At 44.5% G+C, this 24,265-nt stretch overlaps 1 protein-coding gene across 1 annotated transcript; it reads left to right on the top strand.

Annotated features, from left to right (window-relative positions):
• Window positions 1-15,705: 15,705 nt before the first annotated feature.
• LOC143882728 (uncharacterized) lies at window positions 15,706-23,808 on the top strand. Its single transcript, XM_077386162.1, has 6 exons — window positions 15,706-19,246; window positions 19,700-19,779; window positions 19,888-19,956; window positions 20,536-21,038; window positions 21,267-21,627; window positions 23,626-23,808. The coding sequence occupies exons 1-6, from the start codon at window positions 15,706-15,708 to the stop codon at window positions 23,806-23,808; spliced, it is 4,737 nt and encodes a 1,578-aa protein (XP_077242277.1).
• Window positions 23,809-24,265: the final 457 nt, after the last annotated feature.

The raw sequence follows: 24,265 nt of genomic DNA, 5'->3' as shown, positions 1-24,265 counted from the left end.
TGAGTACCCAAGTTTAAGAACTGGGTTTCCAGTGAGTACCCAAGTTTTGTGAACTGGGTTTCCAGTGAGTACCCAAGTTTAAGAACTGGGTTTCCAGTGAGTACCCAAGTTTTGTGAACTGGGTTTCCAGAGAGTAAGAGTGAAACAAAGTCTGCAAAAAAGATTATTTATTTATAACAACAAATTGACAAATTTACAAAGTCACCTTTTTACGCTGTACATTTTGTCTATTGATAATATCTCCTGAGATTTTTGGAGTTCCAGGCGTGAGGTAATAAGTGCTCTTCCAGTGTCTCCAGTTTATAGCTTCCTTGCCGGATAACTTCTTTCACTCGATATGGCCCTTCCCAAGTCGGGGAGAGTTTCCCGACTTTCGTCGGTTGGGAGACGGCTGCCTTTCTCAGGACTAAATCTCCTGTCCTGAATTCTCTGGGGCGAATCTTGGAGTTGTGATAATTTGATACCCTCTGCTTATAAGCGGCGACCCGGATTCGAGATTCTTCCCGGATTTCTTCTAGTAAGTCGAGATCGGCACGGAGCCCGTCGCCATTAAGCTGCTCGTTGAAGCTGGTGATTCGGGGAGACGGAGCGCCTATATTGACTGGTATCACAGCCTCAGTACCAAAGGAAAGGTTGAATGGCGATTCACCAGTCGTCGTGCGAGGAGTAGTGCGGTAAGCCCACAGAACGTGATAGAGCTCATCTGCCCAACGGCCAGCTTTTTCGTCCAGCCTCTTCTTTATCCCCTGAAGCAGGATTCTATTAGTTACTTCCGTTTGCCCATTGGTCTGGGGGTGAGCCACCGAAGTGAATCTCTGTTCAATTTTTAGGTCCGAGCAGAACTTTCGAAAGTTCCGGCAGTCGAACTGTTTGCCGTTGTCTGTGATCAAGATACGGGGAATCCCAAATCTACAGACTACTGCCTTCCAGAAGAAGTTCTGCACATTCTGCTCAGTGATCTGGGCCAAAGGTTCCGCCTCCACCCACTTAGTGAAATAGTCGATCGCCACTACCACGAACATGCGCTTTCCAGAGGCCGGTGGGAAAGGGCCCAGGATGTCCATCCCCCATACTGCGAAGGGAAGCGGACTAATAATTGGAGCCATTGCTACGGCAGGCTGGTGGATGGTAGGAGAGAACTTCTGACACTTCTCACACCTTTTAACCAGATCCAGGGCATTCTGCCTGATAGTAGGCCAATACAGTCCTCTGAGCAGCACCTTTATCGCCAGGGCTTTGCCCCCCAGATGTTCTCCGCAAATTCCTTCATGAGTCTCTTGTAGTGCATATGCGGCGTCGCTCGGCCTCAGACACTTCAGATATGGGAGAGTATATGACCTTTTGTATAGATTGTCACCACTGAGGGAGAATCGGGCAGCTCTCTGTATCACCTTACGAGCTTCTTTCTTATCCTCCGGGAGTCTAGCATCGCGCAGATAACCTATGATCTCATCCATCCAGCACGGCTCATCTTCCACCTGCATGACTTCCATGGCTTTACTGTCGATGCTGGACCTCTGTAGAAACTCCATGTGTATGCTTCCGAGAGTGGTATATCCAGAGGCAGCCAGTTTTGACAGCACGTCAGCTTTGGCATTCTCTGTTCTTGGCACTCTGATGACCTCGAAACTTGCAAACCGGCTGGAAAGTTGGCGAACCTTGGCGAGGTACTTAATCATACGCTCGTCTCGGGCTTCGTAGACACCTTGGATCTGGTTTGCTACCAGCTGCGAGTCGCAGTATGCTTTCAATTTTTGGGCGCCGGTCTGAATTGCTAGGCTCATTCCGGCAAGGAGGGCCTCATATTCCGCCTCATTATTTGATGCACGGAACCCGAATCTCAGGGCGTAATCCGCAGTGAACTCATCAGGCCCAGTGAGGATGAGGCCAGCTCCACAGCCGTTTTTATTTGAAGATCCGTCGACATATACTTCCCAAGTCGGTGTGCTGGTTATGGAGTCCTGTCCGGCTGAAGGTGGCCTGATTTCTGTCCGAATTTCCTCTGTCATACGCTCTTCAGGGACTACTTTCTCTATAACTGGGAGCTGCAATGCTTCAGGGTCGACGACCTGCTGGGGGATAGTGCACTCTGCTACAAAATCTGCCAGTACTTGGGCCTTGATAGCTGGCCTGGGTGCGTACTGAATATCGAACTCGCTTAGCTCTACAGCCCATTTCACAAGTCGCCCGGAGATATCTGGTCGATGGAGAACTTGTCGAAGTGGCTGATCAGTCAAGACCTTTACAGTATGAGCTTGGAAGTACGGCCTTAACTTCCTGGCGGCCATTACCAGCGCGTAAGCCAATTTCTCGACCCGCTGGTACCTTGTTTCTGCGTCGTGAAGAACCTTGCTAACATAATAAATAGGTTTTTGCTGGCGGTGCTCTTCACGGACGAGTACAGCTGCCAGAGCCGTGGAGCTGATGGAGAGATACAAAAATAGCTCCTCGCCCGGCTCCGGCTTTGTTAATAATGGCGGAGAGGACAAATATCTTTTCAGCTCTTCGAATGCGACCTGGCATTCTTCCGTCCAGGGCGCGGTCTTGAGTCCCTTGACCGCGCTGAAAAAGGGGAGGCACCTTTCCGCTGATTTGGAGATAAAGCGACCCAACGCCGCTATCATTCCCGTGAGCCGCTGGACTTCCCTGATGGTTTTTGGGGCAGTAAGCTCCATCACGGCTCTAATCTTTTCTGGATTTGCTTCTATCCCTCGCTGGCTCACCATGAATCCTAAGAACTTCCCCGAGCTGACACCAAATGTGCACTTGGTGGGGTTAAGTTTCATGTTGTGCTTCTTCAGGACCTGGAATGTTTCTCTGAGATAAGACGCATGATCCTGCGCACTCCGACTTTTGACCAGCATATCGTCTACATAGACTTCCATGTTACGGCCGATCTGGTTCTGAAAAAGTTTGTTCACAAGCCTTTGATAAGTGGCTCCGGCATTTTTGAGGCCGAAGGGCATAACTCGGTAGCAGTAAGTCCCTTGATCTGTGACGAAGGAAGTCTTTGGTATATCCGACTCGTACATCCTGATCTGATTGTATCCGGAGAAGGCGTCCATGAAGCTCAACAGTTCATGACCCGCTGTGGCGTCAATGAGTTGGTCGATCTTCGGGAGTGGATAGCTGTCCTTAGGACAAGCCTTATTCAGATCGGTGAAGTCGACGCAGGTCCTCCATTTCCCATTAGTCTTCTTGACTAGGACTACGTTTGCCAACCAGTCCGGGTATCGAATCTCGCGAATGAAGTCAGCCTTCAGAAGCCTCTCCACTTCTTCTTTTATTGCCTGCCGCCTTTCGAAGGCGAAATGTCGTCTCTTCTGCTTCACCGGTCTGCAGGTTGAATCAACACCGAGCCTGTGTGTGCTGATCTCTGGATCAATGCCGGGCATATCGGCGGGAACCCATGCAAAGACATCTGCATTGTCCTGGAGAAAAGTGGTGAGCTGGTGCTGAATGTCGATGCTGAGGGAGGAACCGATCAGAGCGACTTTCTCACTGTCCTCTGGGCACAGTGGGATGGAGAGGAGGTCTTCAGCAGGTTGAGTCCCTCTGAGCTCGTCCCTTACATCGAGCAGTTCAATTGGCAGTGACTCCACTGCATTTTTGCCTTTAAGTGCCGTTGCGTAGCACTCTCTGGATTGAGGCTGATCTCCTCGAACTTCCCCCACACCATTGGGGGTTATGAACTTCATTTTTTGGTGGTAGGCCGAGGCTACTGCACGGATGAGGTTCTGGCCAGGCCGTCCCAAGATAGCATTATAGACCGAAGTGGCCCTTACTACTAGAAAGTTGACCATGGCGAAAGCTTGACAAGGTGGATCTCCGACAAGAACAGGGAGCTCGATCTGCCCCACCACTTTCACGACCTCTCCGGAGAAGCCAAATAAATCTGAGTTTGCCGGCTTCAGACGGTCGTCGCCTATCATCATTTTCTCAAAGGCGTGGTAGTATAGAATGTCCGCCGAACTCCCATTGTCTACGAGGATTTTCTTCACCTCCCAGTTGGCGACGAGCATGGTTAAAACCAGTGCATCGTCGTGGGGCAGGATAAGATTATCCAGATCTGCATCTGAGAAGGAGATCTCATTCTCCGTTCTCGTCTTTTTGCTGGTTGTGTGCACGGCGTTAACTCGCCGTGCATATGCTTTGCGGGCGGTAGAAGAGGTGCCCCCAGCTGCAGGCCCACCCATAATTGTACCGATGACCCCCCTTGGCTGAGGTTGGGGTGCCTCAGGCTGCGCATTGCCCAGCTGAGGAGTTTTGTCCCGAGCAGGGGGCTGCTGTGATCTTCGAGGGCTGCGGCCCTGGGGGCTCTTTCCTCTGTGCTCTTGGTTGCGGCCATCAGTTCGGATATACTTTTTCAAATAGCCCCGGCTGATGAGTTGTTCAATTTCCTGCTTGAGTTGCCAACAATCATCTGTGTCGTGGCCGTGGTCCTTGTGGAACCGGCAGTACTTTGAGGGATCTCTCCTGTTTCCCTTGGAGATCATTCTAGCAGGCCACTTCACGAACTCTTCTTCGCTGATCGCCGCCAGTATGTGCTTTCTGGAGGTGTTTAGAGGCGTGAAGTTTTCTTCTCTTCTCTGAGGAGGCGGAGACTTCTCTCTCCTGGGAGGTTTATCCTCCCTGCGCTGCTTAGGGAGATTCTTCTCTTCAGAGGTTATCCTCCGATTTGAATTAAGAGCTGCCAGTGTTTCTTCCACCGTTATGTACTCTTCTGCCCCGGCCATAAGATCCACTAGTGAGTGCGGATTTTGTCGAGCCACCGCTCGACGGAATTCATTAGACCTGGCGCCTGCGAGGAGCGCATTCATTGCTGCTGAGGGATCTAGATTTGGCACTTGAAGTGCCTCCCTGTTGAATCGGCGGACGAACACCTTCAGAGGCTCGTTGTCGTCCTGTCGCAAGGCCATCAGGGAAGCTGTTGTCTTCCTTGGCCTGCGGCTGCTCATGAAGTGGCGGACAAGATCCTCTCCAAAATCATCAAAATTGTTGATGGAGTTCGGTTTGATCCTGGAATACCAGTCTCTTGCTGCGCCAGTTAGCGTCGTTGGAAACGCTCTGCAAAGAAAGCCATCGGAAGCTCCGTGCAGGAGCATAATTGTTCTGAACGTCTCCAAGTGGTCCACGAGGTCTGTAGTGCCGTCATACTGAGGGACGGCGGGCATTTTAAACCCTCTGGGTGCTGGGGCACCCAGAACATCATCAGTGAATGGCGTCCTACTTGAGAACGCCCTGGAGACGGGCCGGCTCTGGTCCTTCGCCAGTTCCTCTATCCGATGGTCCATCTCCTCCATTCTCTGTAGCAGCGGATCCGTCCTGTGGTCCAAGGACCTGATCCTTTCCACCGACTGGCTCGCCGCAGAGCCGGATTGGCTCTCCCGACTCATACGACGAGGTCGGCGATTCGCTGGTGGCGCGCGATCTTCATGAGCTCGTGTAGACACCCCATTTTGACCGTGCCCTGCACCTCCTTGTTTTGTGCATAACCTTTTCAAATCAGTGTGTGGACCCCAAATTACGCCCTAGGCTAGCTTAGGGTCCCACCATGGTCCCTGTAAAATTTCATCGAGATCCGTGCGCGTTCGCCTAGCGAACGAGCTAGGGCAGTGTCGTGGGGCAAGTTCAGAAGGGTAGCGATTTAGCCTGAAAAGGGGGTGCTCTGGAACCTAAAAAAGCCAGTTCAAATTTGCCATAATGGGTTGTCCAGGGAGATAAGGAGGTATACAGATTAGTGTGTAGCAAAATTAGTTAGGAAGAATCTTTGGAAGCTTCCTAGGTGGTTAGGCTTCCTTTGATCCCAGCCCTTAAATAAAAAAGTTGATTTGAAGGGTTAGGATCAAAGGGGTGAGAAGATATTTTCTCAAAAATATGCTCCCCTGTTTCCTACCTGGACCACTAGCCCTGTATAGAAAAAACCAAAATGCACAGATGGGGGCTGCCCATGAAACAGCAAGGCTCTGAGTAATATCATTTCTATTTTTCTCACCCAGGCCACCCCCCTTTGCTGTGTAAAAAAGGGATCATTGAATGCATTAGAGGGGTTGTCTCAGAGGAAAAGGTGGGGGTTTGAATATATCTTTTTTCCTTTTATATAAAATCAACCCCCTTTCTCGTAAAAAAAAAAAAAAAAAAATTTACCAGAGAGCAGAGAGAGAGAGGAAGAAGAGAAAAAACCCTAAAAATCCAAACCCACACCCACCTCCTTCATCTTCTTCTCCACCGGAACTTTTCCACCGGAGCTCCTCCACCATCACCACCCATCTTCTTCCCATCCCTCTTCTCCGACCAACCCCCATCGGCCACCATTCGCCCACCCACCACCATCTTCTCCGGTGAGAAATCCCCAACTCCGGCCGGCCATCTCTCTCCACCACTACCACAGCCACCCCATACCCAATCACCACCACCACTAACTCTAACCCATTCCACCCCAAACCTACTTCGAAAACCCACGTCCAAGAAAACCACCATTTCAATCCATTTCCATTATCATCTTTACCTTCAAACCCATCGGATTCCGGCCGGTCGCCATTAAATCCAGCAAGACCCATTCAACCTCACAACCATTAAATCCCTTCTATTCCGTTGATTTTTATTTTTAAAAACCCATTTTCTGGAAAAAGCAGAGAGGGAGGAAGAGAAAAATAGAGAGAGAGAGGAGAGGAGCCACCACCGTATTCTTCCTAAATCTTCTTCTTCTTTTTCTTCTTCCCTTTTCCAAACCCATTTCAACCTTAACACCTCTTCTACCGGCGAAATTGGTAGATTCCGGCCCGGAATCCGACGATCTCCATCGGCCACCCCATCCACCCTTTTTCTCATCTCCTACCTCCATTTCCACCGCCACCTACCACCGAGCCACCGTCATCCACCTCCATCCATCTTCTCCGGTAGATTTGCCGGAGTCCCGACGGAAAATCTCCATTGCCGACCTCTGCTACAACCCCTACCTCTTCCTCTTCCTCTCCAATTTGGATTCCAAGTTTTAATATACACCGAGCAAATTCGTGCAAAAAGAGATAAGTAGAAGGACATTTCAAATAGCCTAGATCTAAAGAGAGGAAGGTAATCTTTTCTGCTTTTCTTATTTTATTTCTTCTTGTCATTGTTCATTGTTTATCCTTTTAATGCTCTTATTTTGGTTAATTTTGTCTTGCTGTGTGTGTTTTTATCGTTTAATTTCAGCTTATTAGAGTATTGTTCGATGTCATTTATATTTGGTAATTTTGTGTTCTCTCCTTCATTTCTTTTCTTTGCTGTTATTACTGAAGGTTCAAGTTTCATTTTCCATTTTCTTTGAGCAGTATGAGCCCAGCTTGTTTTATTCATCTCGACTGACTTGAATGTGTAGAATCCTTTGGCTAGAGCATTTTTTTATTTGGATTAAATTGTCACTTAGCCTGTTAATTGTTGTGTGCTGAATATCTAAATCAGACACAAAGCAAGCCTGACCATGGATTTGATGACAAGGCTTTGTTGATTTGGTATTGATGCCGGTATATGGGAATACTAGCATTAGGTGTAACAATGGTGGCTCAAAATTTAGCTTTATCATATCACCAAATGTGTGCTGTGCTGATTTGTAGCTGAAAAGGGCAAAATCCAAATATGATAGTGTTATTATTGTTTTTCAATTTGACCCAACCGTAATGCAACACAACCCCTAACCGGATAAAAAAAAAATGGATCGGATTATCTCTGCAATTGAATGGGTAGATAGCAGTAGAGAAGTGATATATTTGTTTCATGTTTTTGCTTAGGATAAGTGAGAAAGAGGGTTCGGATGATTATATTAAGCTAGTTAGTTTTGTTTTATTGATTTCCTTCTATATTTGGATTGATAATGGCCTTTGATAGCCCCTGTTTAGTAGAGAATAGAGCCCCATTTTACATTGATAATGGCAGCCCTCACCTTAGTGATTTTTGAAAGCCTCACATCCCTTTTGATAACGGCAGCCCTTACACCCTTGATTTTGAAAGCCTCGCACCATTTGATAATGGCAGCCCTCACCTTAGTGATTTTGAAAGCCTCACTTCCCTTTTGATAACGGCAGCCCTTACACCCTTGATTTTGAAAGCCTCGCAGCATTTGATAATGGCAGCCCTCACTTCTTTTTTTTATATTGGCAGCCCCCGCACCTTTGTGATAGTAGCAGTCCTTATAAATGTTGATTCTGTTGCTTCTAATGGTTTATCTTATAAGTAGTGGGAGTAGCATTTCCTTAAAATGGATGCAAATGTTTGGAATTGTACTGTTGCATATTTTGGTGCCTGCATTGGTGTGCTTTTGGTGTTTACATAGGATTTGCTTATGCTTTTTATTTTAGGTGATCGTTTCCAAGTTTTCTTTACCTTCTTTTGGTTTACTAGGTCTAATATGGATTTTTTTGTTGTTGCTGTGATTGGTTGCTTTGAAATACTTGAGAATGATTTTCATTCAGGGGTCAACTTTAGTGTGTGAACTCTTTTAAAGAATTTGGATGTGCATTATTCTGATCGCATCATTATATAGTTCTGCATTCTATAGATTGAATGATTGAATCATTTGCCTAAAGTGTTATTCATAAAGTTAATATGCAGACACATAAGGGCATAATAATAATAATAATAATAATGACAGGGTCTCTTCCATAATAGTGTTATCTTAAGTGTTGATGTTGTCTTATGGTAATGGGTGTATTAAGTTATTTCTTGGTGAGGACATTTTATAGCCTGTTGGTATCACTTTTGTTGTTTATTCACTTATTTAGGGAAGCATTTTCGCTCTTTTACCTTTCATTTAGGAAACTTGTTTAGTTTTTTAGAAATTTTCTTAGCTATTAGTATCCTTTATAATTGTAAGGGCGATGAAGGCGCCTAGCCCAAGCCCATCCTTAGGGGACTCGCTCAATCCAAGTAGCACTCCCCTCTTTTGTTTAGTAGGCCTACCTAACCTTTTGAATTTCTTTTAACCATTTTTTTTAAAAGAGCCCTTCTCGGGGCATTGATGAGGTTACTTGGAGCCCGTCTTTGTGTTTTGTGGCTCACCGTTTTTGCACTTGAATTATGCACCAAAATTTATAAAAATCAGAAATATCATTGCATGCATTTGTATAATTTGTTGAAAATTTAACATTCTTCTTTTATGTTAAGTTTTGAGTTAGGTTCTGAAGATGAATGGACTTGTTCAGGTGAGACTATCTTGAAAGCTTATCATTTTTTTTTATTATTTCATTAGGCTACCCAGCGGCTGGTCTGGGCTAATTATTTTTTATTTAAATAAATTGTTTAATTGAAGAAGGAAATCAGATGACTACTCTATTCGATGTTATCGACATGAGTACTGTTTGATTTCAAGGCGGTTTGTAGGAATATTATCATGTGTATTATGATATCAGATGATTACTTTAGCATCATCTGATTTCATCCCCATATTGGGGTGGTGTTTGTGGTTGGGCATAGAAGTGTTTGATATTGTTTTCTTTTACTTTATTAGGCTATCCAGCGGCTGGTCTGGACTAATTAATATTGTTTATCATTTTATGATTGCTATAGATTGTGTATTTCTTCTATTGAAAATTCTTCTTTGCTTAGCACTTGATTTATTTTTATAGGAATAAAATGGAATTTGCGATTATCTGGTAGCCTTTTCTTCTCTTTTTGATAGACTAACACAGTCTTATAGATTTCTGTTAAATTTCTTTAGATACTAGAATCCCCTCTCATTGCGAGGGCGATGAAGGCGCTAGCCCAAGCCCATCCTTAGGGGACTTGCTCAGTCCAAGTAGCATACCCCTCCTTTGTATATAGGAGACTTGTCCAGTCTCATTCTCTTGCTAAACCTCCTCTTTGTGTGTCGTTTGGTTTTGGGAGAACACCCTACTCGGCTTGGCAGCATACCCCTATCCTTATGGGTATTGGGTTGCACATTTGTTGCACCCTGCGGCTAGGTAGCTGTCCGGCCCGGCTGGGTGTTTCACCTTTGCCAAATATGCACAAGGTCTCTTATTCCTTTTAGACCCGCCCGGTCTCATTCTCTTGCTAAACCTCGTCTTTGTGTGTCGTTTGGTTTTGGGAGAACACCCTACTCGGCTTGGCAGCATACCCCTACCCTTATGGGTATTGGGTTGCACATTTGTTGCACCCTGCGGCTAGGTAGCTGTCCGGCCCGGCTGGGTGTTTCACCTTTGCCAAATATGCACAAGGTCTCTTATCCCTTTTAGACCCGCCCGGTCTCATTCTCTTGCTAAACCTCCTCTTTGTGCGCCGTTTGGTTTTTGGAGAACATCCTACTCGGCTTGGCTTCATACCCCTACCCCTATGGGTATTGGGTCGCACATTTGTTGCACCCTAGGGCTAGGTAGCTGTCCGGCCCGGTTGGGTGTTTTACCTTTGCCAAATATGCACAGGGTCTCTTATTCCTTTTTACGTCATTTGTGTCTCGGAGACAAGCCTTGTCTCATGTAGAGAGTTTCCCCTTTAGGAGGCTTACCTAGCCTCATGATAGAGTGGCCTCCCCTTTTAGAGTGAGTCTTTGACTCGGTAGTATCATTAGAGAGTCTCTGACTCATTTGTTCTCCCTCCCCAGTGTTATTAGTTAGGAGTTTTTCCATTAGAGACTAACTCAGTCATATAGAGCCTTCCCTGCTTGGGATCTTGGATCGTTTTCTCTCTTCTTGGGACGCTATCTTTCTTGTTGCGGTTTGTCTCTTTGAGACGCCAGTTTCTTGTTGTGGTTCGTCTCTTTGAGGCGTTAGTTGCGTATTCGGGGTTTCCCCTTTGGATTTAGGGCTTTGCCCTAGTTTATGGTGTTACTTGCGTGTTCCCTGGAAGATTGAAATCATTTAAAGGTTTAGAGTATTGGAAAAGCTTTAAAATCCAAAAACATCAGAAATTCGAAACTAAAAAAAAACATTTGAAAACTTTTAAAATATCAAAAATATTTGAAAAACATAAAAAACCTTTAAAAAAATCTAAAGTGTTGAGTGTTTCTCTTAGAAGCGTAGTTTGAGAGTTCGTTTCGAACTACGTTGGCTTGATCCTCTTCCGAGGTACGTAGTGCAGCTTGGGATTTATATCCCAAGTCCAGCCAAACTTTGTAAATAAATGCTTTAACCCTTTTTTTCCTTTAAAATCTTGTTTTCAAAGGATCTTCCTCTAGAGTTAGGAGTTTCTCTTAGATAGAGAGTTTTAGAGTTAGGGTTTTTCTTTTGATAGGTTGTTTGATTGTTTGTGTGCTTGTTTGTGTTTGTTTTAGAGTTAGGGGTTTGTCCTAGCTAGGATTGCCTCCGTCCGGTTAGTTGGCGATTCACATCGCCGACTGATGACTAGGTCTTGGATACGTTAGCAATCCTATTGTTTTCCTTAGGGCACACAGCCTAGTTACACATAGGTTGTAGGAACCACCTGCATTAGCCTAGGGCTAACCCGCATTTAGCTAGGGCATATAGGGTGTCCTAAAATCTACAATTCACTGGAATTTAAATAATCGTTCAAGAAGCTTTAATAACTAGTCCGGTCTTTTAGATCGAGTCTAAGATAGAGGTCTAGGTGTCTTAGGCATCCTAGCTTAGAATAGGCGCGAAGAACTACGTTGCCTTGATTCTCGTGGAGGCGGGGATACGTAGGCTTCTTTGGATGAATACCAGACCATCCGAGGACTCGGGCTTAATCATTTAGAGTCTTAGGATTTGTTGTTTTGTTATGCTGTGTGTTTTGTTGTGTTTTCTTACTTTCTTGTGCAGACCTATACCTTTAGCTGTAGCATGCATGCGTTCGTCCACCAGAACTTAGACACCTGTTAGGCATGTCACTCATAACCTAGTTGTCATTAGGTGACATTTATTTCGGTTCTTTTGTGTGTGCTTATTTTCATCTCCGAGACATGCATGATTAGATAGACGTTTTCTCGGAGATGTGTGTTCCCATTTCATATGATTTTCGCCCAAAACTCTTCGAGGTTAATAATAAATGGCATAAGAGACCAAGTGTTCGCACTCGGGCGAATTGGGGGCGCTCTTCGGACCTTCTCCATTCGTCATCAGGCACGGACCTTCTGTATCTCTGGTTATCCATTGCAAACAGAGCATTTGTTTTGGTTCCATGGCTTGTCCATGGATGGCGACTCTGAGTTATATTTTCAGATATATCTTGGTTTCGAGCTCTGGCTCCGGATCAGGATGTATCTTTCTTTTTATGTCGCCACTCATGCTATGCTGTGAGGGTGGCATCCGTTTCGAGAGTTCCCTGGTAGAGCTCTCCTTCACATTGTGGAGATCTTAGAGGATTGCAGGTGGGGACCTCGCGTCCCTCGGCGCTCGTCCTCGGATCGGGGTCCACAGGCTGGCGACTCTGCTGGGGAGTTCTTGAAACATTGCCTAACTCTATAAAAATGCCATTTTTACTAACTTTGGAGAAATTTGAGTTAAAATCATTTTAAATGGGAACTCTATCGTTAGAATCCAGGGGCACCAGACAGGTGCGTAATTAAAACGAGGGATTCACACACTATACATCATGCATTATCATATTTTGTTATTTATTTCATTGTTTTTCCTTCTTGGCTCCACGGGATAGATTCGATGCGTACCCGACTGGGATGTCTTCACCCTGATGGTACTGTTGAATCTATTTCCAAGCTATGCGCCAGCGCTGCAGCCGTAAACACTCGGTGCACTTGTGTTTACAGCAGCCGATGAGCAATGAAGCATACTATGTATAACACTCGGTGCACTTGAGTTATACATATTAAGTATGGTTCATACGCATAGTACCCATTAGATTGAGTCCGGAGCCCTACTTTGTTTTATATATTATGTATGTACGTACTGACTTAGTAAAATCCAACTAGGAAGTACCCGTGTTTATATATGTATATTGCATTCATATGGGGTTGAACATGTGTTGCTCACACATGTGGAGCCTAGAGTTAGGAACTTTGTCCCATTAGTAGACTAGGGTAGCTCATTTTATATGGCTACAACACGGTCCCAGTACACTCATCAGTCTGTCTTGAGTCGAGACTTCCTTGACTCCGCTAGATTAGAATTAGGGCTGGTGCCCCTGGTTAGGATATATGTGTGTGTGTATATATATATATATATATATATATATATATATATACTGATTATATGTATTAGGGTTCTCCTCTTAGTTAGAGTTCCTTATTCTTTTCAATTGGTTATATCTATTCTTTATTCAGATCTAGATCTAGTCAGTGGCTTTTGCTTGCCATTACCTTGGCCATGATCTGTCATTCGATCTGTTATTTATAGGATTTGACCCGTTGTCATATGTTCTCACCTTCGGTCGGTCCTTCATTTGGTCACCTTTGTTTGGTAACCGTAATTCGAGCTTGTCTTACCACCATTATTCGTACATCTTTGATTGAGCCGTGGGGATCCCTTGTATAGCCGTTATGCTGCCGAATTTTATCTAGTATATGTCGAGCATGGCCGCTATTTCTTAGAGTTAGGAAAACCATGAGACTTTCTTGTCTAGCGTCGTCATGCTGCCGAATTTTGCCCAGGATATTTTGAGCATGACCGCTATCCTTTAGAATTAGTTAAACCATGAGTTTACCTTATCTTGACTCTCTTGTCTAGCCGTTATGCTGCTGAATTTTTCGCAAAATATTTTTGAGCGTGGCTGCTATTCTTAAGAGTCAGTTTACCTTGTTTCGATTCCCGTGCATAGCCTCGATTAGCTTAAAGCCCGTTCTTAGTGAAAAGCTTCTGGTTTGATCAGTCGTGTTTGCATCCCCTTCAGTTCCACTAGGTTAGTGGCCTGTACAGGTCTTTCTCGTGGTCACAATTTATTGGCCACCCTTTGGTTACGTATCCATTCTTTGGTTGTATCGTAAATTCATCTTATGTATATATTACTCAGTAGGATTAGATCCTTGTTTGTCTGCTCGTGGTGTCTTAGATCTGGTTGATGGCTTGTCTGCTGTCTTTATGACCACGGTCTATCATTTTTCATCGTATTGATCGAATAGTCGTTGGTATCCATCATCAGATTTAGATCTGGTCTATGACCTACTTCTGTCATTTTGTGGCCATGGTCTACCTCTCTGATTTGCTGATCATCCTTGATCAGTGATGAAAAATTCTGTGTCATCAATTTTATCCTTCCCATGTGATTAATCGTTAAATTTATCCTTGTCATTTATTTATACCAGGTTATCTTTGTTTTCTAATAATCTTATCCTATCTCTATGTTAGGTTTAATCATGTCGAATAGCGTATTGAAGGATTGGATTAGTGATCTTACCAAAGCTCTCCCGCGTGAGTGTGAAAGGAGCATGATTGATCGATTTATAAGCACATTCAATCATTTGAGCGTATCCGATGTGAATTGGAAATTTCTCCAAGCAGCTGCAAAATTCTGGGATCCCACCCTTCATGTTTTTCGATTTGGTTCTTTCGAATTCTGTCCAATCTTTGAAGACTGGTGCGCTCTGTTAGAAATCCCACCTGAAGGACTTTGGATTCGACCTTCAAGTATGGACTCCCATTCCCTCTTCTGTGAGCTATTCAAAAATGATACTGTTGATGCTCTAGCTTGTTTCAAGGGCACATACGTGGAAGTTTATGATCTCATTAAACTTTTTTCCAAGAGCATTGACCCTGCTAACTCTCATTTTCATACTTGTCGGCGTAACGCTTTAATCTTTGGAGTTCTTGCACGTCATGTCATTCGTGGAGACTCCCGTGCCGCCCCGTTGGCTTTGCTTGGTGTGGTAGACCAAATTAGCAAAGGAAGGAATCCTGTTCCTTTTATGCTGGCAGAAACCTTTTCTGGACTAGACCGTATTGATCATCAAAAGGTTCAGAATAGTTTCTATGGGTGTGTCAAATTATTATACGTATGGCTTTGTGAAAAACTCACTATCCTCCAGCCAAAAGGCCGCGACAAGTACACCCTGAAAAATTTCCCGTCCTGGCAACCAATGGCCAACCAACCGCAATCCATTGATGAGTGGTATAATTGGTTACAGCACGTGGAGAAAAGTCAGTTTTGTTGTGTGAGTCATCCGTGTTTACACGTTATCACCAGCACTTACCCATATCCATTTGTGTATCTCATGGGTCTAGAAAAGTCAACCTTTTATGCACCAATCCGTTTACTTCATCAGATCACGGGGCGCCCATGTCCTCCCGGAAATGTAACACCTCCTCCTTGCGAAAAGTTATCTCCTGATCTCATCAATACCATTGTGGCTGCTTGGAGAAACAAGGTCGTAGAGAAGAGATTTGCCTTAACATCTAAGGTCCGATGTGGGGAGTTGCCAGGAAAGCTCGTGGGCAAGAGAGCTCGGATCGAAGAGCTGTGAAGATTCATTTTCATGAAATTGTCATTTTAATTTCTTCAAATTTCATTGTAAATGGTTACTTTCATCCAATTGTTAACAAAGACTAATGTTTTGATTGTAACTACATTTTGACTATTGATCAATGGAATAGCATTTATGTCTTTCTCTTATCTTATTTGGTACAGAATACTTTATCTCAATGCTTATCGTTTTAATGTAGTATGTTAATTTCCAATTCAGGGTTCTAAAATCGAGCAAACATCGCTCCCTCAGGTGTCAGTCAACCTGCGTGGTCTAGACAGTCAACCACGTCTAGACTCATTCGTCAATTTGAACCGCTAACCTTACCCGAACAATCTGCATCCTCTTTATCTGAATCATCTGAATCCCTAGAGTCTGTCCAAATGGCTGAACCCAATGATGCGTTAGCTAAAATTCAAGAGATGATGGTGAATCTTACCCGGGATATGACCTTTATGAAAGAGGAGATGGCCCAAATGAAAGCCCAGTCTAATGAAAAGGTCTCCACTTCTAGAGCACCTGCGGTTCAACCCCCTCCCGGTATACCGGCAAATCCGAGCCCTGCAAATTTGAACCACCATTTCATTTCACCAGTAGACGTCGACCCAGAAGAAGGGCAGTACGCTGCAGAATATTGCATTCCAAATGTGGCCCAGTATAATAAGGAAAAACAGGTAGCTGATCAATTGGAGAAGCTGACAAAAGAAATGGAAAGCTTGAAGCATCAAGGCCCAAAGCAGTTCGATATATCTGAGCTGATAATGTCTCCGGGAGTCACCTTGCCCCCTAAATTCAAAACCCCCGATTATGACAAATATGATGGGACTGGATGTCCCCGGAATCATATGAGGTGGTTTATTGAGATGTCGCAGCAGTGTGGGCTATCTCCTGAGCAAATGGCCAGGGTCTTTCCAATGTCTCTTACTGGGGTGGCGAAGAAGTGGTTTCTGCGTCGTAAACCTGAAGAGGTGCAGACCTTGCAAAGCATCTCCAACAAATTTGTAGAGCAGTTTTCTATGGAAGAAGGGATAGAGGTTACCAAGAGGGATCTCAAACAGTTAAAGCAAGGTCCTCTGGAGACCTTTACCTTTTTCATCCGTCGTTGGCGTCGAAAGTCTGCCCAGCTGAGCGAGAGGCTATCAGAAGAAGATCAGATCAAGTTGGTGATCAAGGGTTTGTCGCCGCAGTATTTTCATTTTATGTCCCCTCAGCATTACACCGATTTTGACCATCTGATTAAGACTGGGACGAGGACTGAGGATGCAATAGCTAAAGGTCTGAGGGCCAGACTTCCATCAGACATCAAGGAAGGAAAGAGACCCGTGGTCGTACAGAAAGAAGTTGACCACGTAAACCATGTTCGCCCAGCGGCCAGGGCTGTAACAGAGGTGGCGAGACCAGCGCCAGCCCCGGTAGAGCAGAAACCTCAGAGGCACTTTGATCCCTTACCATACCCTTTACCCCTGATTCTGAAAAAATTGATAAGGGATAAGAAAATCAGACTACCTGATATTAGGCCAGTACCTAACCCGTTACCCCCATATTGGAGAGCAGACCAGTATTGTGAATACCACAGAAATTCGGGTCACCTCACTGAAAGATGTCTGGCCTTAAAGCATGCGCTCCAGACTATGTTAGAGAACGGAAAGCTTGAGGTGGAAAGGCCCAATGTAACGCGGAATCCCCTTCCCAATCATCGTGCAATTCCTCCTCCTGTAGCGAATGCCATTTTTGTCGAGGAGCCGGTTCTTGATCCGTCCATTCTCATTTGCGCAATCACTCCTGATGAACCTTATATTCTAAGATTTGATCCTGAAGAGATCGAGGAGATGGAAAGGGAAAGGTCTTATGCCCTCTGGAGGGAGGGCACCAGTTTGGCAGAGACATCCTCTCCATGCGTCCTTCGATGTGAGGATGTTGAGGCAGAAAAGGAAACGCCTTATGTTCTAAGGATGAGTGATTTTGAAGAAGAGGAGGCAATTGAAGCTCCGTATGTTCTGAGAATGGATGCAGATGATTTGCTTCTGTTAGAAGATCAGTGTGACGAGCTTCGTCACGTTACCAGGGGTGGCCGTGTGTTCAAGCCCGCGGAATTGAGAGCAGAAAACCCTGCAGAAGCAGTGAGAGCAGCCGAGAATCAGGGGCAGAATAGGCCGAGTGCAGATGAAGAAGAAGATAATTTGTTGAAGCAGCTGAAAAAGACCCAGGCAAACGTTTCTATTTGGGGTCTACTTATGTCTTCGTCTAAGCACAGGAAGGTTGTACTCAAGGAGTTGAATGCTGCTCAGGTGCCAACTGAGATCACTCCCGATGAGTTGGTAAGCCTAGTCGCTGTAACTAGGACTTCCAAGGTAATATCTTTCACAGACGATGATTTACCTCCTGAAGGGAGTGACCATGCTCGTTCACTCAAAATTACCGTGATCTGCAACAAGAAAAGGGTACCCGAAGTACTGGTCGACAATGGGTCCGCTCTGAATATCTGTCCTTTGGGTACTGCTGCGACTTTGGGCTTTGGACCTGGAGATTTTATTCCCTCAGAGCAGGGTATATTAGCATATGATGGCACCCGGCGAGATGTCATCGGAACCCTGGCCACTGAAATTCAGATTGGGGGAGAAGACTTTGACATCGAATTTCAAGTATTGGACATTAAAGCTTCTTTCTTGCTGTTATTGGGTCGACCTTGGCTGCATAAGGTCGGAGTTATCCCTTCTACCCTTCATCAAAAGTTGAAGTTTGTTCATAACGGCAGGGTAGTGACTGTGAAGGGTGACCCGGATTTAGAAATTGGACAGATTTCGCAGGAGCTCGTAGTTGGGAAAGAAGCCGATGTCAGCTTGACAGGTTTTTCACTAGAGGTGTCGGTCATATCCATGAAAGAAGCCATGGGCGAAGAAGTTTTCTTCTTGACTAGCACCAACTCGAATGTGGTCAGGATGATCCGTAAACAGGGTTATATTCCAGGCGCAGGGCTGGGCAAATATCATCAAGGCCCTACTGAGTGGCCTGTGCTCAGAGCTTTCAATGGTCTCTTTGGCTTGGGATATAAGCCGACCGAGCAGGAGGTCAAGGAAATGAAAAGATACATGCTGAAATGGGCCGAGTGCCGCCGCCGGGGTTTAGAATTGCCTATGGGGCCAATCAGTCTGATCAGAAATGGCATTTTCAGAAAAGAGGGGGCAGATTTTCCATTTTGCGGGTTTGCTGAGCCGTGGACCGATGATGTGACAGGGCAGAGGTTTCCAGGTTTCGAAATTTTCTTTAACCTAGAGTTATCAGAAGCGCCAATGAATGCGCAGATTACTGAGGCAGCACCGAAAACTGATTGGGCCGATGTTTTAGAGCCGGGCTGTCTGAATGGCCTGTTTCAGATTGAATATCCAGTGGCAGCAGTGGTTGGCAGTGAGACCGAAGCGTCAGAGGTGGCAGTGATAGGCAGAGATGCATTCATTTTGAACCCCGCAGAGTTAATCACCCCAGCCGAGGGACCCTTGACCAACTGGACCTCCCAGGTTTTACCTCGAGTAGTCTTTCAGTATAGTCCCGTTTCCTCAAAAGAGTCAGTAGTGTCTAAGTATACATCTACTTCCCAGTCTGATATTGAGTTTGTTTATTCTAACGATTCTTTTGATGCAGGTACTGTAGAAGTTGGATCTGGTTCCGGAGTCGGTGACAAGTCTCTTTCTAATAAGGTCGAGTCCAAGAGTACTTTAGATGATGGGTTTATTTCTTCAACTGCACATATGCCAGAGTTGGCTGAGTTCAATGTTGAGTTGTCTGTTGAGTCTGTGAATACATCGTTAGAGTCCAATACAATGCCTGCTGTGGGCTATTCCATTCTTGATGTAACCAATACTATGAATGAAATGAAAGACTCTTTTACATACATTCCTGTCTCTGTTTCTCCTGTTTCCATTTCAAGTACTGATTCTGCTCTTAAAACTGATAATATTAATAATGATGATCAATATTCCCCCTCTGATGAGGATGCCGACGAAACTCCCCTTGAAATCAAACATATGATTCAACAAGAGGAGAGTCGCCGAGCAAGACCGCTTGAAGAGGAAATTGAAACCGTAAATGTTGGTGACGAAACTTTAATTCGGGAAATACGAATTGGCAAAACTTTATCTCCCGAAGAGCGTGAGGAATTAATCACTTTACTTAAGGAGTTCAAGGAGGTTTTTGCTTGGTCTTATGATGACATGCCGGGATTGAGCGAAGACATTGTCCAGCATCGGTTGCCTTTAATCCCTGGCGCGAAGCCAAAAAAGCAAAAACTCCGAAAACTTAAAACAGAATGGGAGTTAAAAGTTCATGATGAAATTAAAAAGCTATTGGAAGTAAAATTCATTCAAGTTGTTGAATATCCAGAATGGCTAGCGAATATAGTGCCGGTGCCCAAAAAGGACGGAAAGGTCAGGATGTGTGTGGACTTCAGGGACCTCAACAAGGCGAGTCCGAAAGATGATTTCCCGCTTCCGAACATTGATCTTCTGGTGGACAATACAGCTGGTCACGCTCTGTTATCTTTTATGGATGGGTTTTCGGGATACAATCAGATTAAGATGGCGCCGGAAGATATGATCAAGACAGCGTTTACTACTCAGTGGGGAACTTACTGTTACAGAGTAATGCCTTTTGGGTTGAAGAATGCAGGCGCTACTTATCAGAGGGCTGCGACTGCTCTTCTTCATGATATGATCCACAAAGAAGTCGAAGTCTATGTAGATGATATGATCGTCAAGGGAAAGACTCGGCCGGAGCATACTGTCTCTTTAAGAAAATTCTTTGAAAGAATCAGACAGTATCAGCTTCGTCTGAACCCTAGCAAGTGTGTATTCGGGGTTACTTCAGGAAAGCTACTGGGATTCATGGTGAGCGAAAGGGGAATTGAAGTAGATCCTCAGAAAATCAAAGCGATTCAGGAGATGGAACCGCCGAAGACCGAAAAGCAGATCCGAGGTTTTCTCGGAAAAGTTCAGTATCTGAGACGGTTTATAGCTCATCTGACTATGACCTGTGAGCCTATTTTCAAGCTTCTGAAGAAGAATTCATCGAAGAAATGGACCGAAGAATGCCAGGTGGCTTTTGAAAAGATTAAGCAGTGTTTGTCCTTACCTCCGGTTTTATCCCCGGTCATCCTGGGTCAGCCATTATTGTTGTATTTGTCCATCACGGATACGGCGATGGGTTGTATGCTTGCTCAGCAAGATTCAGGGTCTAAGAAGGAGAGGCCTGTATACTACATCAGCAAGAAGATGCTAGAATACGAAGTGAAGTATACAATCTTGGAGAAGACCTGTCTAGCATTAGTTTGGGCAACTCAGAGACTCAGACATTATTTGTTATCAAGCAAGGTACTTCTGCTTTCACGGATGGATCCGTTGAAGTATTTGTTTGAGAAGCCTGCTCTTACGGGAAGAACCGCAAGGTGGCTGTTATTGTTATCTGAGTTCGACATTACTTATGTCACTCAGAAATCTGTTAAAGGGCGGGTCATTGCAGAGCAGTTAGCTGATTCACCTGTGGAAGAGAACGCATTCCTGAAGGCTAAATTTCCTGATGAAGAGATTATGGATGTTGAAGAGGATACTCCAAATACAAGATGGGCAATGTACTTTGATGGTGCAGTCAACAACCAGGGTCAGGGAATAGGAGCAGTACTCGTATCCCCTCAGAAGGAGTATATTCCTATATCTATCAAGTTGCAGTTTGAGTGCACCAACAACATGGCCGAGTATGAAGCTTGTATTGCCGGACTGGAGGCAGCCTTAGCTTTGCAGATTCAAGACATTGATGTGTTTGGAGATTCCATCTTGATCATTTACCAGACTAATGGAAAATGGAAGACTCGGGAAGATAGATTGATCCCGTATAATGCATATCTCGAATCTTTGGTCCAGAAGTTCAGGAGTATTACATTTACTCACTTGTACAGAACAAAGAATCATTTTGCTGATGCTTTGGCTACACTGGCTTCTATGTTAGACATTTCAGCAACAATGGAGGTCCAGCCACTTACAGTGCGACTGCAATGGGAGCCAGCACATGTGACCGTTATTGAAATAGCAGCTAGGTGTCCAGATGGAAAGCCCTGGTATACAGACATCAGGAATCTCATATCCGGTGAAGGGCATCCACCTGGGGCTTCTGGGAAAGAGCGCAAAACCCTTCAGAAATTAGCTGCCAATTTTGTTATTTGTGGTGGTCAGTTATATCGCAGATCTTTTGATGGGATCCAGCTTTTGTGTGTTGATGAAGACAAAGCAGTTGAGCTTATCGAGCAGACCCATGAGGGAGTTTGTGGACCTCATATGAATGGGAAAATGTTGTCAAGAAAGATTTTGAGACTTGGATTCTATTGGCCCACAATGGAAGCAGACTGCTTCGCATTTGTGAAGAAATGCCATAAGTGTCAAGTCTATGCTAATCTTATTCATGTACCTCCTTCGGAGTTGCACTCCATGACTTCTCCATGGCCGTTTTCAGTATGGGGAATTGACATAATTGGGAAGGTTCATCCAAAGTCTTCGAGCGGGCATGAATACATTTTGGTCGCAATTGATTACTTTACGAAATGGATTGAAGCCGCTTCGTATGCTTCCATTACTTCGAATACAGTTGCAAAGTTCATCCGCGCAAACATTATTTGCAGATATGGGGTACCTCATGAGTTAATCTCAGATAATGGTTCTCACTTCAAGAAGGAAGTAGCGCACTTGTGTGTAGAGTTTAAAATAAAGCATCACAAGTCGTCTCCTTATAGGCCGCAGACGAATGGAGCCGTTGAAGCAGCAAACAAGAACATCAAGGTAATCATCAGTAAGATGACAGAGACTTACAAAGACTGGTCAAACAAGCTTCCTTATGCTTTGTGGGCTTACAGGACGTCGATCAGATCTTCTACAGGTGTCACTCCGTATTCTTTAGTGTATGGAATGGAAGCAGTTTTGCCTGTTGAACTTAGAATTCCATCTCTAAGAGTGATGATAGAGGCAAGCTTGCCGGAATCTGAATGGGCGAAGGCCAGGCATCAGGAGCTGCAGATGATAGATGAGAAGAGGCTACGAGCTCTGTATCATATCCAGGGGTATCAAAGGCGGATTGAAAGGGCGTTCAATAAGAAGGTTCGTGTCCGAGATTTGAAACCAGGGGATCTTGTCTTGAAGTCCTATAGGGCACCGGTATTTGATCCGAGAGGGAAGTTTCGTCCAAATTGGTCTGGTCCTTATATTGTCGATGAAGTCCTGCCGGGAAAAGCCGTAAGACTCCTCAATGAAAATGGAGAAAAATTAACAGAACCTACAAACCTGGATCAGTTAAAGAAATATTACGCCTAAAAACACTAGAAGGCCATCTTTGGACGACTTGAGCTTTTTAAGCCAATAGCCCAGATTTCAAAAATGAAAACCCTTTTTGCTAAACTCCTTTGAGCCAAAAGCAAAACCTCTTTATCAAACTTAAACCAGGGGCATCTTTTATGACTTTCGTCATAAAAGATATTAACCTCGAACTACGCGGGACCTGATTCCCATTTTCTTTGGGGATACGTAGGCAGTCTGGATAGTCCAGATTCGGTCTAATTGTTCAAAACTTACCAAATGTTAGCCTGTTTGAACCCAGGCCTACCTAAAAGTCCTTCTGGTGTTATTGGCCCAGGTTTGTAAAAAAAAAAAAAAAAAAAAAAAAAAAAAAAAAAAAAAAGGGAAAGAATGATGGAGTCTTGGACCCGCTAGACTGAAAAACCCGCAAGGGCGGTCTAGGCAAAAGTTAGGGTCATTCACCCGCTAAGTTGAAAACCCGAAAGGGCGGCTTAGGCAAAAATCAGGGTGCTGAGCCTGCTGGATGGAAAAAGCTGCAAGGGCAGACAGTCCAGGCAAAAATTAAGGCGTGCGGTCCGCTGAATCGAAACCCTAAAAGGGGCAATTCAGTATGGCAGGGATTTCACGAGGGATGGCTTTTGAAAGCCGATTGTGCTTCCGTTTTGGGCATTACTTCAGAGTCTGAGTAAGCGCCAGCATAATTTCTTTCGATACTTCTTCAAGTTAACGTGGTTAAAACTAAGTAATCCAAAGGAGGTAGTAACCATGACTGAAATACCGAAGAGAGGAATGAAACACTTTTAGATACGGTATTCAAAGGATCCTAAGAGCGGTAGACTGTTACCACCTTAAACATTTATCAAATTAAGAAGCAGATTCAGTCTCTTTTAGAGTCTATGTTGCGCATTTATCAAAGTTTTCGTCTGTCATCTGTCAAAGTCTCGTTTATCGTGTGTCAAAATCTTTCATTGTCAGGTCAAAGTCAGGTCTTTAAGGTCAAGTTTAGCCTTTACTTCTCTTGAGGCTGGGGCGATAAACTTTAAAAGCAAGAAGTTGCATCTCCTGCGGAAAGAGCCGAACAGAGCAGAGTTCAGAAGGGGCAATTTTTTAAGTTTACTCGGAATGTTATCACGAAGTGCAGGAGGAAGAATGCTTTGAGCAGAACCCATTTTCCTGTATTTGCAAAAGCTTTGTAGCCTCGGGCATTTCTTTGAAATGAAAGCCTTTAGTTGAACCCTTGCGTTTGGCTCTCTTTTGAATCTTGTAATGAAAATAAAATCATACTAGGGGCATCTTTTATGACTTGGTTTCCCAAGTCATAAAAGACGTCGAACAAAACTTTAGGGTTAAGATGGCTATTCTTGTCAAATAAAGATGAGAGAAGCTCAAACATCCCCTTTCGAGCTAGGCTCCTTGATCAGTTTTTTCAGAAAAATCCAATCCTCGTTGGAATTTAAAATTGAGTTTTGCATTTTTCAAAATGTAGGCAGAGTTTTGGTTTATTTGTTTAAAGGGGCCAATGCCCGCAAGATTTCATCAAGTGCCTTTGGGTTATACCTGTGGCAAAGGTTACGATTCCCAAATCTATCCCAGCTGTGCTATGTTTTAACTATCT

The sequence above is a fragment of the Tasmannia lanceolata genome, unplaced genomic scaffold, assembly GCF_043159265.1.
Source record: "Tasmannia lanceolata isolate RefF3 unplaced genomic scaffold, GAP_Taslan_0.1 ptg000008l, whole genome shotgun sequence".
Classification (NCBI taxonomy): domain Eukaryota; kingdom Viridiplantae; phylum Streptophyta; class Magnoliopsida; order Canellales; family Winteraceae; genus Tasmannia; species Tasmannia lanceolata.
The sequence above is the reverse complement of the archived record's forward strand: the minus strand, read 5'-3'. Positions and strand labels throughout refer to the sequence as shown.

Bases quoted from the DNA above. Each gene is read 5' to 3' on its own strand.
- LOC143882728 (XM_077386162.1), top strand. From the start codon at position 15,706: ATGGCTGAACCCAATGATGCGTTAGCTAAAATTCAAGAGATGATGGTG. The intron at 21,039-21,266 runs GTTTGAGTGCAC...TCACTTGTACAG, and splicing joins CCTATATCTATCAAGTTGCA to AACAAAGAATCATTTTGCTG. The intron at 21,628-23,625 runs GTTTGTGGACCT...TTTCATTGTCAG, and splicing joins TCGAGCAGACCCATGAGGGA to GTCAAAGTCAGGTCTTTAAG.